Source organism: Lepisma saccharinum, chromosome 8 (assembly GCF_977018435.1).
Source record: "Lepisma saccharinum chromosome 8, izLepSacc3.1, whole genome shotgun sequence".
NCBI lineage: Eukaryota > Metazoa > Arthropoda > Insecta > Zygentoma > Lepismatidae > Lepisma > Lepisma saccharinum.
In genome coordinates, this window is record NC_139236.1 from 58,358,455 (window position 1) to 58,377,550 (window position 19,096).

The following is a 19,096-nucleotide window of genomic DNA, read 5'->3' on the forward strand; positions in this document are numbered from 1 at the left end:
GCTCTACTGTTAACAAATGAATGCAGCATCGCGTGAGTGTATTCGAATTTGAAATAACGATTGTCCGGTTGGTCCGGTCTGGTTTCGTTGAGTGTAGGCTGACTGCTACCGTTGATGTCGAACTAGAGTATCATAGTTCGTTCGAGTTCGGGTTAATGTAGTTAAAAATTGAAACTATGAAGATAGATAATTATTTGAAGCAGTCTGTAATGATGTTTGACCGAATATGCTGGAAAAAAGCTATGGATACTATATAAGAGAGAGGTACGTATCTGTGTGTGTAGTTGCTTACTTCACGTGTATTTCGTGTATTTAATTCCTATGTAACAACAAATTAAGCAAATATATGAAATGGGGATATAGGCTATATACTTTCATGGGTGGAAAATAAAATGATGCTATGCTTTGGTGTGTGCGCAAACAAGTGAGACCAAATTTATAATTGAAAGAAATGGGAAACCAAATAAACATTACAACGCACACATGGTATTTAGATAAATTGACCACATATTTGTACTAAAATTAAAAGTGCTGGTATTATTTTGAATCTTTCTATATCTTTAATTATTTTTTTTTGCCTTTAATGCCCAAATTTTTTTTTTTTAAATTCAAGCTTGTTAAAAGTGGTTTGATGGTCATTCACTAAATACATAATAATAATAATTTCTTTATTTAGCGGGCAAGGTTCAGCCGTAGGCTGCTCTGTTATTTAATTTATATTATAGTATATACTGTGATTGTAATTGTATTTTTCTTTTTATAAAAATACTAAGATTTCGTTTTTTTTTTATTACAGATATTCACAGGTGTAGAGTGGAATGGAAAGTATGGACCGCAAGGACACATTTCGCTTTGTCTGTGAACAGAATACCCTGCCTGTTTTCTGCAACAATAATACTGAAAAAATGTTTCAGTGTGGTCGATTTTTGTTATCTTATTAGTGAATCTCCATTGAGGTGGAAGGGTTCAATTCTGTTTCTACGTACCGTACAGTGTTAGTGAATGAAGTTTTTTTTTTATATAAAGATGATATATGATTTCATTGATGAAGATTGTGTTTCCAGATAGTGTATAGTATTAGTAGTAATAGCATGTACAGCAAAAGGGAGTGAAGACAATAGCATACTTTTTATGGTGGTTATGTGATTCTACCCAAATGCAGAGAGCATGGTGATCTTCTGTTTTGATTAGTGTTTATTTGTGGCTGCTTTGTGGTTTCATGTAGTGTGCTAAGATACGTGGTTCTAGTGTATAAATGGATGCAATAATGAATTCAAAGAGAGTAATTCTATTTGGTTTGTTCTTTTTTCTTACTAAGGTGTAAGCATTAAACAGGAGAAAAAATTGAGGTGGAAATAACACAGGAAATATATTTAAAAGCACAACCATATATTATAATGGAGTGACTTGCTTCACCGCTGTGAAGCTAGCTTTCGGGCTATTTTCACCAGGTTTTAAAACTGCATGTGTATCATCTATGACCTGGCTTGTTCTTTTACATGGATATAATTGTTGATGTGAATCAAACTTACGTTAGTGTGCATTTATGTTCATGGAGTTTGAAAAAATACCACCAGGTATTCTGATATGGACTGCTGCTGCTATGTCAGTGAATGCTAATGTTAGGTTAGGCAGCTCAGGGTCTCACTGCAGAACATGGGCTGCTTTTTGCCTCTAAATAGACTAACAAAATTCCGTACCTTCTACTTCCATTTTCCGGTGTTACTTTTCAGATTACAATTATATTATTGCATGTAAAAAATGTTTTTCCTGCTGCTAAAAGCAATGCATTTCTCTTATTCGTTCGCGTCCATATTGTTTACGCAGTTACTTTATTTTGACGAGGAATGCCTACAAGGTTAGGTCTGTTAGGTTGGGTTCCAATAGCATAAACACAATGAAAAATGTTTTTCCTGCTGCTAAAAGAATGAATTTCTCTATTCGTTCACATCCATATTGTTTACGCACAGCTACTTTAATTATTTCGACGAGGAATGCCTACAAGGTTAGGTTAGGCCTGTTAGGTTGGGATCCAATAGCATAAATACAATGAAAAATATTGTTCCTGCTACTAAAATAATGCATTTCTCTTATTCGTTCGCGCCCATATTGTTTACGCAGTTACTTTATTTCGATGAGGAATGCCTGCAAGGTTAGGCCTGTTAGGTTGGGTTCCAATAGCATAAATACAATGAAAAATATTGTTCCTGCTACTAAAATAATGCATTTCTCTATTCGTTTGCATCCATATTGTTTACGCACAGCTATTTTAATTATTTCGACGAGGAATGCCTACAAGGTTAGGTTAGGCCTGTTAGGTTGGGTTCCAATAGCATAAATACAATGAGAAATGTTTTTCCTGCTACTAAAATTATGCATTTCTCTATTCGTTCGCGTCCATACTGTTTATGAACAGCTACTTTAATTATTTCGACGAGGAATGCCTACAAGGTTAGGTTAGACCCATTAGGTTGGGTTCCAATAGCATAAATACAATGAAAAATATTGTTCCTGATACTAAAATAATGCATTTCTTTATTCTTTCGCATCCATATTGTTTACGCACAGCTACTTTAATTATTTCGACGAGGAATGCCTACAAGGTTAGGTTAGGCCTGTTAGGTTGGGTTCCAATAGCATAAATACAATGAGAAATGTTTTTCCTGCTACTAAAATTATGCATTTCTCTATTCGTTTGCGTCCTTATTGTTTACGAACAGCTACTTTAATTATTACGATGAGGAATGCCTACAAGGTTAGGTTAGGCCCATTAGGTTGGGTTCCAATAGCATAAATGCAATGAAAAATATTGTTCCTGATACTAAAATAATGCATTTCCCTAGTCGTTCACGTTCATATTGTTTACGCACAGTTACTTTAATTATTTCAATGAGGAATGCCAACAAGGTTAGATTTTATTAGCATAAATACAATGACAAATTGTTATTCAGGCTAAGAGAACTAAACCTAGCCACCTAACAACATAGGCATTTTTTGCTTTCACTAGATTTGTGCAGGAATGTGCGCCACCATGTCACTTTTTCCTTCCAAGAGCACCCAACCTGAATGGGTATTTCTAGTTTTTTTCAAAGAAAAAAAATTTTCGCACCTTCAAACTTACTTTTCCCAATTACTAACTACAAAATATTACCAAAAGATTATGAACCGCGTTCCTCCTAAGCAGCCCATATTCTGCAGTCTTACCCAGCTCAGGTTTATGGCTGTTAGCATTAAAATTTCTTCCATAAATACTTTCAATACCTGATTGTGTAATTTCTGATCTTCAGCACCTGGTGAAAATAGCCCTATATGCTCGCCTCGGTGGTGGAAATAATTCTCCATATTGAATATTGAAGACTTTTTTTTTTAGCCGTATAGTTCACATATTTTGGTGAAGACACTTCTGACTTTACCAAGATATTCCATAGAAAACTTATATTTGGGAGTGGGGGTGAAAACTAACTAAAACAACTTCAGGTAAGTACCTCCATGTGTTTCAGCAATTTTTAACAGGAGTGGCACATAATGCAAAGTGCACATCCAAGAGCTATTGTGAAAAGTGAGTTCCAGTGTCTACTTATATTTATTTGGATTTTTCCATATTCTTAACCACCAATTTGCTTCAACAGGTAGTTGCATGTAAGATTTTTTCTTAAAAAAATAGGAGCCAACGATTAAGTATTTCCAAGAGGTCTTCCTTCTCGCAGATGGCGATACCAACCTTGTGTTATGACGTCAGACGTGATATGCCTACGTTATTAAGTTTGGTTCTCTAAGCATAAATACACTGCAAATGTATTATTTATGCTCAGAGAGCTAATACTAATAAGCCTAACCTAACAACTTATGCATTTAGCCTAACAATGAAACCATAGCACAGTGACTTCAGAACGCAAGGTTGGTATCATTAAAAACTTACCGAACTGTAAGTAAAAGAAATAGAATCATTACAGAATGGCCTGGAAATAATTGTTAAAATGTGGAAATGTGAAAATAAGTTTTAATAAAGTGAGCAGGGGACCTTCCGTGAGTTGGCATTTTGATGGTGGTGTCATCAGATTTGAACCTACATGTACCTCACATGTGGCCTCTTTTTTACACTGAATTTACATGATTTTTAGTGAATTACACTTGTTTCACTTAATGACAGGAGAGGAAGGAATGATTGCTTTTATTTAGGTATTATATAGACACTTATATGTTCATTACCATGGTATAATCTAAAAAAATCATTTTTGCATTAAAAAATCTATTGATTTTTTTTGTTACACAAAAGAATTGTTACACCTTTCACTTGTTTAATGAATATACAAAGTAACACAATATGGGGACATAATACAGTAAGTACACTGTTCATGTAATGCAAATAAGATAACAAAATCATTATTTACGCAGTCTCTGCAATGCATATGTTCGAGTAGAATACGTGCATACTTTTAGTAAGAATTAGCAGAATCTTACTGAGGAATATGTAACATTCGATAAGTTTTCATAGCTATTTATTTAATTTCTTATGTTCATTTATGTAATGAAGGGGCCACCAAAGTAAACTTTTTTTTAAAACAAAGGGAGCCTCCTCCTTGTGGGCAAATATAGGTTAGCCTGTAACTGAAAATGGCCAGTCTATGTATTTGGACTGCTTCACATCTTTATTGTTGCATGATAGTGGTGAAGTCAGTTTGTGCATTATTTATCCTTGGGCACTTACTCCTTTGATGATTTTTTTCATTGAACAGTAGATTCACCTGTAAGCGAACTGAATTGATAGTTTGTGTGTTTTTAATTCCACTTATGCAGAGAATAGCTAATCAGGACTGAAACTAAAGTTTAGTAGGATCTGAACCACTGCTTCAACCAGTTATTGAAGTCGGGTCTAATGCACAGGTTTGGCCTTGATTACACTTTTAGGTTGTGAGGATGGGGGAGAGATTTAGCACCAGATATGTTTTTAAGATGTATGAAAAATTCATGCATTCTTTACCTGTGCTACTCCTGCATGCATATCGTAGTCAACCATCGGTTTTTGTGTGTGTTGTTAGAAAGAGAGCACCCTGTGTTGCTGCATCTCCTCTTCCCTCCCGACCAGCAGCAGACGTGATTAATTTCAGTGTCTTGAAGATATTGTGCATGCATACTATTATTACTTTTAAAAATATTTACAAGTGTGAAGAAACAACCTTTTTTCCCCTGTATACACCAGGGTACTTCAAGATTTTCATGCGTACTGCCACTGAGGCCAATAGAACAGTTGGTCGCAGGTCTCATTGCATTTTACTTTCACCGAAGATAATACCTCAGAATAAAAATAATGAAGTTTCATAAGTACTAAAGAAACTTTAGCAAGCCAGAAGCTACTCTGAGGCTGCATTTTGGACAGTCCTCCTACGTACTGAATGGTTGTCATTCATATATTTTATTTATTTATTTACTTGTGCTTTTTTACTGTTAAACAAATAAATAAGGAAATACTGGTTTTAGTTTGTAGGAACGATAGCATAGCATGATTTCATGCACTAATTGTGCTTTTTCCCCACTCTCAAGAACATTCTCGACTTTGAATTTATATAGGTTTACAATTTTATTGCAGCTGCATGAAGTGCACGAAATTGTGCCTAAAATTATGAAAAGTCAATTTTTTGGGGAGCAACAAAGAAAATACATAATAAAACTGATCTCATGGGTACAAATTAATTTACTCATATCACAGTGATAACTAGGGCTAGGAATTTTATGACCTAAAAATCATCAAAATATAAAAAATAAAATATGCTCTTATGACCCAAAATTTTACAAAATATGCCCTTATAACTGGACTGTTTCAAACATCAACATCTAAATGCAGAGATATTTGCACATATGTACTATTTTTAGTTCACTTTATGGGCACTGAGTTGAAATACACAATGAATACTTTCTCTAAATTTTCAAAGAAAAATGCAAAAGATCTTATACAGTGGAAAAAAAACTCGAGTGAAAATGGGAATAAGAGCAAATCCACTTAAAAAATGACTATATTTGTTGAAAATGTAAAACTATGCTGAATATGACCGAAAATTCATCAAAATATGCGTATCCCGTACTAATAGCCAAATATGCCCTTAAAAAGCACCTTAATTTAATTAGTTTCTTCATAATATGAATGTCTACATGTTTAGGGAACATATCACCCCTACCCTAAAAAAAATATGCTGTGTCATGAAAATGATCCTAGCCCTAGTCATAACTATTATCAAAATAGATAAGTATATCCTTCTTAAAGTATAGACAATTAATTGATTTTAGTAATCGAACAACATATTTCAGTCCTTTAATGTTTTGCGCAATACGAAACTACTAAATTCAATATCCAATTGACTGTAGTGTTGAATCCGAAAGACGTCTGCATATAGCTTGCTTGCTGCGTTGCTATGGCAACCAACGTAGTTCGGTACCTAGACGGCGGCGGCAGCACCATTCCACCTCCCTGTTCCTCATTGGCCAATTTATTTCAAAATTTCTGACGTCATCTCAAGCCGTCTGCTAAAAAGTTTCCATTGTAAGTATAGGGAGTTATTTCTCTCCCCTAATCTTATTCTCTTTGCTTTCCTGGCACTCCTCAAGAATGCAAGTGAAAATTGGAAGTAATTTATTCAACCCTCATATCCTTTTTCTAGTGAAGTGAGTCACCATTCTTCACCGGCACTGGGTGTCTCTTTCTTTAAAATACTAATTGATATTTATGGTGATTAAAAGATCAGGATTTTTGGTACAAAAACTGGGCATATTTCGGGATCAAAAGTAGTACACACAATGGTGATTAAAAACCTAAATTTGATTTTTAAACTATACTTATTACACAGAATAAGCATTTCCCTTCTAATAGCACATTCATGTAGTTATCAGAGTATTAATTTTAATCCTGCGTAAATGAGTCCATTATTGCTTCTCAAATATTCATACCAGAATTAATCAATTTTCAGTTATTTGCATAATTGACAGGATAATTCAGACCTTAGAAAGTGTTGTTGGAAAAAAAAAACTCTAAATTTCTTGATTAAGAGTTTATTCCATGACAAAACACTGCTGTAGCAAAATGTACCCCACACCTTTCAATAACATGAAAATTTAACATTAAAATGTGCTATTTCACATTTTGTGCTTTCAAACAAAACAAAATTCCCAGATTTTTCCTGACCAATGATGAGGGTAATTAGTGTACAGCCGCCCCCACAAAAGTTGCAAGGAGAAAGTGGTAAATACCAGTAACAACTTTCTGTAGTCGATTTCTACCTGTTAAAGAATTCAAAGCATGAGTTGTCTCTCACAGTATTTAATGTAAAATTTCTACTCTTAAGGCGAGGAGATACAATTACGCACCAATTGTGCATTTACTTCAGTATCGCCCGAATGGGCACTGATACTAAAACAAACCCTGGGTGTATCCAAGAGTATGAATTTCTCTCCATGTTGCAAGTGCAAACCTTTTTGTTATGTTGATTATTAAGCTGGACACGATGTTTGAAAAATATGATGAATAATAATTTTCGGAATCCTATGCATTCCTTATGGGGAATCAACTTCAACATCAAGTTACGGCTAATCAAATGAAAGTTTCGACTTTTCCACTGGTGAAATTCATCTTCAAACTGCCCTCTTCCCGTTGACATCTCTTTCTATTCCATCGGAAGTTTTATATTCACAAGAGAATGAATCAAATCATACTCCCATATGATCAATGCTTTTTCCCTTGCCTCCTGACAGTGTTGCCAAACCTGATGGGCATAAAAGAACTAAATTTCACCTTAAATGGAGTTAAAACTGACTCTAATGGAGCTAGATTTACGATGGCTGGATAAAGTGCCTTCTAGGGTAATGTTAGTTGTCAAAGGGGTGGGGCACTGCTATTATCGTTAATTTATTCTTAGTTTTCAACATCTAGATCCAGTGGCATCGCCCATCTCAATAATCCACCGATGGTAGTATGAAATCGAAAGTAAAGAATTTCCTGATAACAATATTATGTCAATTTCACGTCTAGCATTGTGCTATAAAGAAGTAGCTGGAGAGATAAGAGGGAGTGGGGCGACGCAGCCAATATAACAATATCCTGTCACGTGCAAAATGTATAATTATGACAAAAGTTGGTCTATGTGGGCCGGAACCAGTGATGGCATCATAGTGGGGCATTGGGGCATGGGGGGACCCAGTTCACAGCCGAACGAGTGCACGAAAGAGCTGCATCTGGCTCCAAGAGAGCTAAGTTGGCGCACTGCCATGGACGGAACGGCTTGGGCAGACTCACGTGGAAATTGTATCGCATGCTCTTAACTACCCATACTTTTGTATATCAAACTGAAGTACAGTTCGTCCACAAGAAATTTAAAAGTTATTTCTTGTCTTTTTTTTTTTTGTTTCACTAAGTAATAAAGTTTAGTGTTTAGTATGTACTCTAGCTTTCCCCACATCATGTGGCTTCCTCAGGAGATAGAACCAGAATAGTCAAAATTCAAGAAGGTAAGTTAAGGTTAAAAAGAGGACCCTGTCACTCCTTCCTACTCCATGTCTGGCTGGCAACTAACTATCCTATCCAACATGGCTGCCTGGCTGACAGGAAGTAAAGATGTCTGCACTTCTTGTTGGTTGTTTGTTTATTGTGATGTGATTGTTTGGATTCCACACAGAAACACTACACTTTTTGTTAGTAGTTTTTTCTAATAATAATTGCCATCCTTTATCTAATGGTCCCACATGTTCATTTAGATTGTCTGTTCTTTTTAAGATGGCAAATGACTTTTTATTACATTCAGTTCAATTGGTCCTTTTGCACTTTTGGTTTGGTTTATTTTAATTTGTGCTTTTTGTATTCAAATAAATGTTTTGATAAACCTGATTTTTGTTTCTTTCCTTTAATATCTAGTTTGTGCTCATGAATTCTTGTACAGAAGTTCCTCTTGGTTTGTCCTATGTATTGTTTCCATAGCTGCAGGTGCACAAGTACATTCCAGAGTTATCTAGGGCATAAATTCCTTCCTCAAGACTTTATTACTTAGTGAAAACTTAGTAAAAACCCTACTTTTACTGCAATCCTACACAAAAAAGGTATTTCCAGAAAAAGAGTAAATTTCCCTGACATATCCACAAAAAGTAAATTCCCTGCCTTTTCCAGATTGGTAGACACCCTGTCAGATGGATGAAGGTTCAATCAAAAACACACACACATGGGCATGATACATACACCACACAGGGGATTGTACTGGATGTGGATCCAGCTATTAAAGCCTCATTTGCCTGCATGGATGCAGGTGTTCTACATGGAAGAGAGATTAAGGACCTCCGTGTCAGAGTAGTAGCGCAGCATGCTACAACGCCAGAGGTTTCAGTGTTGTGATTAAGCAAAAATGGCAGAAAAGCAAAGTATTTTTGGTAAATAAAGCAAAAATTTGTTACAAAAACAGTCAATTTCGGGTTTAAAAGCGTTAAATAAAATTAAATTTTGGTGTAACAGTGGTGAAAAATCTGATCAAAATCAGTATGTAAAATGACATTTTGGTTTTAAAATTGTGACTATAATTCTAAATTTGATTTAAAAACTGCACTTATTCCACAAAATAAACATCTCCCTTCTAATAGCACATTTATGTAGTTGCCAGAGTATTAAGTTTATTCCTGTATAAAGGGGTCTATTTTTTCTTCTCAAATATTTACAGCAGAATTAATTAATTTTCCGTGAATTGCATAACTTGCAGGATAATTCAAACTTCAGAAAGTGTCATGTCGGTAAATAGACTCTATTAAGAGTCTATTTCACATTTTGTGGTTCATTTCGTGGCAAAACAGGGTAGGAAAATGCATGTCACACCTTTTAGAAACATGAAAAATTAACATTACAATGTGTTATTTCATGTTTTCGTCAAAAACGAAATACAGTATGCAATCAATGGAAGAGAGATTGATATTTGAGTGCCTTATGAAAAGAGCACCCCTTGTATGGAATGGTAGTGTCTGGTAGCCCACCGCTTCCCTCCACAGATCCATTGTTTTTTTAGGATTGATAACTCGCAAACTGTCAGAGCTATAGGACAAAATGTGATGGGCTTATAGACCTATCAGATAAGAGAACAACACATTTAATGTCAACCATCACCTGTGTTAGATTAGGACCAGTAAGGCAAGTGTGCACGCACTAACTGGATGAGTCCAGTGGCAAAACAGGTATGATCCCTGCAAGTGGAACGAAGATGGGAAACTGCTCCCACCAAAATAGTCTACTCCTGGCAGAAGAATTGAAATTTCAAATGTAGTAATGTTGCCTTAGTAAAAATTAGTAATGATAATCAACCAAAATCACAAACGAAATATTCATCTCAAATCTACTTTCCTTCTTTTTCCTTTTGAAATTTGATTTGTCCATCTGAGCTACTCACCTCTTTCGTGGTCAGACTTTAATAGAACCTTTCAATATCTCACAGACTACAAATGTGGAACTCGTTGCACTGAAATACCTTCATGAAGTAGCTGTTTGTTCATAGAGCACACAGTGATTATGGATTCTAACTTGTTTTTGTTGTAATTCAAGCTACAACCGTGTAAAGGAGCAAATGGTTTCTTCCTTATTGTTGGTTTTGGATATACTGAAGGGGTAAAGTGCAATCAGTTGAAAACCTCCAATGAGGGGAGAGGCAGGTCTCCAGATGACACACACTCGTGTAAATACATGGTGACCAAAAAAAAGTAACAAACTCTGACTACTTTTGGATGCCTCTTTTGGGCACCATGTATAATGCTTTAGAATAAAAGAAGTCTAGTTTCACTTATGTTTGTGAGATGAGATGTGGAAAAACAATGTTTCCAATATAACATATCACCCATTTGTTATTTCATCTATGACTTCAGTGTTTACATTGGTTCTTTTATCTGAATCCATCGCAGTCTACCTCTTCCACCACACGCAGGTGTTGATGAACATGATGGATTTTAGGAATTGGGGTAATTGTAGTCTGCTATAATGGCATATGACATGTGAACGCTCTAGGTTGTGAGATTTTGATTTTTGCATGCAGGACATGCATGTTCTATCATGCTTTGTGTGGTCTCAATCGTCATTCATCTTCATTGTCCCGATTAGCATTTTAAAATATTTATAGAGTAGCAGCCTAAAATAACTAAATACAACAACACGTTAGTTTTTTTTGTGTTCAATCTACCGTGATTTTCTTCAGTTTTCAGATTTATTTTCAATCTATTTCTATTATCAAAGTTAACAATAACTTAAGGAGACAAAAAACAATGGAAAAGATGTACATGATGTAAATATTGCCTCTGCAGGGTGATAAACTATAGTGGAACCACAGGGAAAAAGACTTGCCCAGAACCGCACCGTGCTCGCAGGTTCTGGGGAGGAGCCTCCAGCACGGTCCAAGTCAGTGTTGCAAGGCCTATAGATTTCTCAGGAGATATCTTTAATAACCTGTTGCTATGGTACCACCAAGGGCCTGCTCAAAATGCATTTCCTGCTCATCTTACTTGGGCATAGAGGGGAGAGGTAGAGCGGAACTCCACTCAGCCATGAAAAGTGCTGTTTGAACTGTGAAATTATGCCAAATGTTACTCACTTGTGCTAGGACATAATAATTAATAGTATTATTACATTACTATTTTTAGATGGTCGTATTTTATTCCACCCCAAAATCTATTTCTATTCTGATTTTATTTTACATCCCTTTTGTCTCTACGGGTAAGTACGATGGCCACCACATGCCTCCCTTTCTGGAAAATGAATGTTAACCTAAAAGTATATTTTATTTCAGATATAAGTTAATTTCAGTCACAGTAGTTTACATCCAGGAACGTGATAATTTCAAACTCGTCGTTTTTTGAGGGGGAGCACTATTATGGTGTAATAATCCTCGTTTATCCCCTGGAAAAATACCTTGCTTGCCCCTCCCTGGAAAAATCTGTGGCCATCCAAGATTAGGGGCAATTGCCCCCCAGTGTGCACGCCCATGTCTCTCTCCTCGAGAACATTATTCATCCACTATTATTAGATCATTTTTTTAAGCAGATCTTCTGGTTACCCAAAAAACAATCTCCCGATTTTCTCAAGTCTTACCTGACAACACTGCACTGAAGCCCCGAGAACAGCAGGAAAGATGCATGAACGCTTTTGACCGAAGATTCTTTTCCTCGTGGTCGATGTATACTACGCTTTTGCTTGCATTTACGGGACCTGCAGCTCAAACCATGTAGCACAAGCTCCGGGGAATGCTTGCTGGGGCACAGAGGACGAGACTAACACCTTCTGACTTCCACCGCCATTTTGAAACAAGACTTGAAGAACGTAAGTGATGCGACAGGTGACGAGGTAAAAGTAATGCTTTCATCATTAAAACGCGATGGAATTACGAATGTGCTGATACTGTCTTTGTCAAGTTGCTTTCTCCTCACTTCATGGAGAAAATCTAAAAGAACCACCAACCAAAATAATTGATACTAACATGTAAATTCTACTACTAATTAAAGAAATATATTGGTTCCCAATGTAACTATTAGCACAGTGTTTCTAAGAGTACCAAAATAGAGCTTAACCTACAAAATAATGAGTTAAGGCTCTGGGGCTCACCCAGCCTGGTAATAGCCACTCTTCAGAAGCAATATTTACATCACCTACCTAGGGGGCAACTCTAGGGGATAAAGGTAGACAGAGAAATGGTGCTAATCACATGACCTCCAAAATAACAGAGCTCAAGAATATGTGGGATCCTACCCCCCCATCCCCAATATGTGCCTTCATGGCAGGATGCTATATGCACAAGGAACTTTACCTGATTAAATGAAAGATGCTTCGGAAGGTAGTGTGGCAATTAATAAATAACAGCTTGAGGTGCAATACATATGTAATAAACAAAACTATTCACCCAGAACATACTTACTTTAGATGTGCATTGGTTGCATTTCGCACAATGTCTGTTTTCGGAAGATACAAAAATTTGGCAAATCTTGCAGAACTTGTATCCATCCTTCCTTGGAAAGACAACCACGGCTGTTGCATTTGTAAAAATACGAACTGCTGATCCAAATTTTCTGCTGTTCAGTTCTGGGTAAGAAAAATAAACAGCCTTAGTACACGAACAGTAGAAAGTGCTAACTAACGACTAGTTTTATGTGAATAAGACTTTGCATTACTAGAGCAAGAACTATTAAACTGGAATGCAAGTGACATATGGTAGATTTGTTTGTGATTAACTGATCCACATATTATTTGTTTTGTTTTTTCATAATATTAGGGCTGAACCAATGCCGATGTATCGATATCGGGAATTATCAGTTGGAATTTATTTACCAATAACAGCTGATATTTTTATGGTTGGAATTTATTTACCAATACTAGCTGACAGTTTTCTGGTTGGAATAAATTTACCAATAACAGCCGATAGTTTTCTGGTTGGAATTTATTTACCAATAACAGCTGATAGTTTTATGGTTTTACCAACAGCAGCTTATAGTTTTCTGGTTGGAATTTATTTACCAACAGCAGCTGATAGTTTTCTGTTTGGAATTTATTTACCAATACTAGCTGACAATTTTCTGGTTGGAATTTTTTACCAATAACAGCTGATAGTTTTCTGTTTGGAATTTATTTACCAATAACAGCTGATAGTTTTTTGGTTGGAATTTATTTACTAATAACTAATAGTTTTCTGGTTGGAATTTATTTACCAACAACAGCTGATAGTCTCCTGGTTGGAATATATTTACCAACAGCAGCTGGTAGTTTTATGGTTCGAATTTATTTACCAATTACAGCTGATAGTTTTTGGCCATTTTGGTCTTTCACAGACTCTGTAAAATGCCATGCAACACTTTGCAGTGTCTAATTATCCAGGAAATTATGCAAAATTCGAAGTATATTTTTATTTTCCATCTGTTTCGTGTGAAAAGAACTGAATTTTGTGATGGTGTAGCATATAATTTAATATTCTAGTGTAATTCTCAAATATTTTAAAACAAAAATCCTGGAAAATTGATGCATAGTGGAATACTTACATGCATACACACTAATATACTCCTCAAAAAGTTTGGAATATTGTTATATTTGACATAAGGTGATAGACACAGCCTTGGAATTCAACAACATATGGTATCTGTCTGGTGGAAGTTCTCTTTTTTTCACCGACATATGCCACCGTGCCTGTCACCTATTGCCAAGCAATAATGTTCCAAACTTGTTTTGCCTAATATAACAATATTCCGAACTTTTTGTGAGGAGTGTATTAATCTAGATTTTGAATAACTTTTAATTATTATAATTTCCAAGCATCAGTATCAGTGGGAATCAGCGAGAGTATTGGCATACGCATTGGTATCGGCTCGGCCCTACATAATAGACATCCTACACCAAAAAGGTGATTAAAATATTTTTTTATATGCAACTATCGTTATTATGTAATCGAAAAACCGGCCATTATTTTCATAACTACTAATGACACTGTTACAAAAAGCCAAAAAAAGAAGCTCCACATTCAAAATTTGTTTTACAAAACCATAATACATGTCAAACTTTTATCTTCATAAATGGTACCTTCAATTACAAACTCATTTTAATGGTAAAGAGTAATGATTAACCTCCTGCATTCCTATGTGAACAACCTTAGTATTTTCACGGCCAACATTTTGTAAATTTCAAAGTTACCTCTGATGGCAAATATAGCACAACACACTCTTCTTTTTACACAAACTCAAGAAAACAATACGTGGTTTTATAACTATTTTTCATATACACCCAGAAAATTAAGAATCACTCATCCTTACTGTTATGCAACCTGGAATTTTGAATCATCTAGTTGCGCCTGGAAGGGAAGTGCAGTGTTTCCAACCTTATAACTGTAGTGTTTGCAACCGTCGAAAACTAAACCTTCACATAAACCTTTTCATTCGAGTTAAGAGTATGTTTCCAGTCATTGTCTACAAAAAAAATGCAGGCTCACTTTTTATTTACAGGCTACTTACTTTTTTATTGCATTGCATATTTTTGGGAGCATTTATTTTACTTTCGTCACAGGATAATATTGATATTATTTTACATTTTATTTGTGTGGCTGCTCTGCCATTTATTGGTTAATCACGACAACGAGAATGGAATTGATAAACGAACACTCTAAAAGGAACACACATGCTAGCCCAGATTCATGTCTGGAACTTTGGTGAGTCGAAAACACGACATGCTTGGTCAATGGGTGGCTATATTTATCATGGTGATGATGATTATCATCATCATCATCATCTTTTTGTTATTTTCATTCGCATTTCTGCTACTTTTGGCTAATCGTGACGAGAATGAATGATGATTACATGAAATTCACTCATAAACAAGAATGCCTAGGCCAGGACTCGAACCCGAAAACTTTGGCAGCAAGATCAAAAGCCGACCACTTAACACACTTGGGCATCGAGCCGGCCAATTGTTATTATATTATTATTGTTTCAAGTAGTGTGCTTTTTCCACCACATTGTTCCATACAATCATGAAACGGGTGAAATGTTAATATACCTGTCTAATGTTGTTTTAGCTTGCAATGTAAGCTACTACTGCACAAAGCTAAATTGTGGGAATATGAAACAGAACTAAGTTAATATATCTTGATTCTAGAAAGCCTCAATACAAAACCGAGAGAAAAAAGTTTAACAGTTGCCTGCCAGGTCTCACATTATTTGTTGATGCGAAGCATTGTCTGAAATGTATCTGTAGTGGCAGACAATCGCGAATGCAAAGATCGAATAGGAAGGTAACGCTGATAGATTACAGCAACATTGTCTGCACCAAAGCAACACGTCTTGATGAGTGGGCGTGGCACTTTGGGTACGATTGAGTTGCTGTAGCATGGCAAAGGAACACACGCAGACAACTGAATGTTGTTCCGCTTAAAATCTAGTCAATCGAGAAGGCATTGGTCGAGAAAATTAATTGTAATATAAACCCCAGAATTTAGTCTCAGCCTAGTGTCTTCTTGTAACGGCAACTAGCAATAACACTTGAACAATGTTTACCAGTGGCAGCAATTTAGGGGGGTTTGGGGAAGCAGTCCCCTCACTTTTTGCCATGTTTTCCTCAGCATTATGCTATACCTTATCTAACAAAGGAAAATAAACTCATTCCCCTACTTTGACATCTTGCCCGACCCCCAGTTTTGGAACCAAATCGCTACCACTGATTTTTAGAGGTGAAATTCCATAATAAACGAGGCAACAGGCTGCACTCCATACCTTTCGCCTGGTAATCATTCTGCTTAATATAGATGTAGTTTACCTACAAACATGAACTATACCATTGAGTTCCAGTTCACACATAGTCGAGGTATAGGGCAGAATTCAATTTTGGGCTTCAGTATCCTGAAGATAATAGAGCAATATAATTATTTAGCTCCATTCATATGCATCATTGAACTCACACTATTTTCTCCAGAAGTTGAGGCCCATCTCCCTACTCCCATCTTAAAAATTCTTGGGTGATAGTGGTTAGCAAAGTGCCAGCGGTCCCGGGTTCAAACCCAGGCTCCGCATGGGTGTTTGTGTCATTTCATCAATTTCATGATCTCATGGATCATTGTCATCTTCGCGAAGTAAAATAAACCACATCAATCAATCAATCTTGGGTGAGAGCCTACCAACTATACTAAAAACTGAGTTACATATGAAATAAGACTAGAAGCTTTCTTGGCGACGAATGATGAAAAGAAGTGAACTTCTACCCTGAAGATGAGAGTGACGTTAGCGAAAGCTTGGAATATTTTCCACAACTCACCTGGTCAATAGCCCGAGAGAATCTTTTCATCTAAATTACATATAATACTTTGCAACTCAAAGTGACGTGAGCTAGAAAAGAGTGATAAATCACTGGTGCAAAATTCAAGTTAATGATGGTAAAATTATCGTGTATGTTAGGCAAATCGATGTGATAGAAGTTTTGGACACCCTGTACAAGAATTACATCAGAATATTAAAATGCATATTATGTAATACAAAATCCTGTTTTGTACACAAAACTGTGCAAAAAGAAACTCCTAATTTTGCATAATTAGATTCAGCGAGAAGTGTTGAGCAGTATTTCTGAGGACACCATGATAGACAAAAACCCTGGTAAAGTATTGGCCAGTATCGATAACTAAATTCCAACTGATGCTTTCTGATACCGATACCACTCCTTTCAGAAAAGTATACCTATACATCAGCATTGGTATCTCTATTTACTAATTCTTTTCTCAGATGTTCGTCAACTACCTGTTGGCTTTCTCAGAAGAGCAAAGAAGATGATGATTTTTATGATGAAACATCCTTACCCTGTTTGTGGGCAAAAATTTGAGAAAAAAAATTAAGGCATGACAGTTCTTAGATTTGACATAAAAAAATTACCTGGTATCAATAACCCAATGATTTAACTTCATCTCCCAAATGTAAAGCTGCATGGTCAATTACAGCATTTTTACAGAACTAATTTTTGTTGCATTCCATTATTTTAGTACATTCAAGGTGCATTCAATAAATAACCAGAAAAGTAGCATAAAAAATTCATTAAGCTCTTCATAGCTGGGGCTAGCAAACAAGATGGCGGCACCCTTACAGGAGTGCTCCAAGCTGGAGCAGCGAAGTATCATGAGATTTTTTTTGAGTGAAGGCGTGAAAGCCATAGAAATTCATCACCACATGACAGTTCAGTACGGTGACAACTTTATGAGTCGATCACAAGCGGACCAGTGGGCTGAGAAGTTCAAAAACGGCATAACCAGTGTTGAAGATTCTCCATGTCCAGGTCGCTCTGTCACTGCCATCACGGAAAGCAACATTGTTCAAGTGGAGGACTTGATACGGGAGAAGCGGCATATTACTGTCAGTGAAATTGCTTCCCAGAAGATCATAATGTATACAGTACCACCTACTCCAGCAATTCTGCATTCTGGTGTCCACTGGTGTGCTTTTGCTGTCTGACAGTATGAGACCACACATTGCCAATGTCACATTGTCTACCATTGAGAACCTAAAGTTTGAGTGCTTACCCCACCCTCCATATTCACCCAATATTGCACCTTCCCATTTCTACACCTTTGGTCCACTGAAACATGCACTAAGTGGATCGAGATTCCAGAATGACGACTAAGTCCAGTCAGTGGTGCACGAGTGGTTATGCACACGTCTAAAATAATTTTTCTCCTGTGGAATCAGTGCCCTTATCAAACGCTGGTGCATTGAACTAGGGGAGACTATGTTGAAACATAGTACAGTAGTTCTTTTGGTGCTTGTAATAAATATTTGTTACAACATATTTCCGGTTATATATTGAATGAGCCTTGTACTAACATAATACTGGCTATGAATTGCACAAGGAATATTCTTTGTGTATCCTTATTCATATAAGTACTCAGGCAACTCACTTGTTTTACGTTGGCTGTCATTTATGTATTCCACTTTGTAATCCAGCATTTTAAAATCTGGACACAGTGCTGTAATTTGACTCTCCATAAAGTATGGGAATGTCCAGAAAACTGAAATGAGAAAACAAATGGGGTGTAAAATCACGTCATTAACTTTGTCACTCCTATGCTTAATCAGGGTGCCAGCTTCTTGACACAAATTCCCTGATTTTTCCAGGATTTTTAAAATAAATTAAGTACGATACTTTTACATATGAATAATCAAGTGCTGAGTGTTGAACTGTTCTTATATTCAAGAGAATCAGTTTATTCAGCTTTACTCAAAATAAACTAAAAGTATAAAAGAAGTTAATAAAGAGTTATTGTCATTCTCAAATCCAAGTACAGAAAATACCCGATTTCTTCCAGGTCAGCGGGAACTCAAGACATTTTTACTTTTTCATCTGCATTACTCTGCCTCTTAACATATAGTAATTTGTAAAGAATCATTTTCTAAAATAATGTTAATAAGTAACATGCTTTAAAGAAAATTAAAATAAATCTACACACCAAAACCAATTTGGTTGAATCTCTACCTTATTAAATCTACATGGTTTGGTTAATTTTACTTAGCTTCTCTGCCTCTTTTGACTAATCACGAAGATGAGGATGAGTGATATGATGAAATTGATGAAGGGACAGTCACAAAGAACACT

At 36.0% G+C, this 19,096-nt stretch overlaps 1 protein-coding gene across 1 annotated transcript in view; it reads right to left on the bottom strand.

Annotated features, from left to right (window-relative positions):
* The window catches only part of LOC145991031 (rRNA N(6)-adenosine-methyltransferase ZCCHC4), a 64,053-nt gene that overhangs the window by 10,003 nt on the left and 34,954 nt on the right, over nt 1–19,096 (bottom strand). Inside the window, exons 7-8 of the mRNA XM_083126712.1 lie at nt 18,402–18,512; nt 12,909–13,072 (exon numbers count right to left, since the gene is read on the bottom strand). Coding sequence (XP_082982838.1) covers nt 12,909–13,072; nt 18,402–18,512 — 275 coding nt within the window. The remainder of the gene's footprint in view (nt 1–12,908; nt 13,073–18,401; nt 18,513–19,096) is intronic.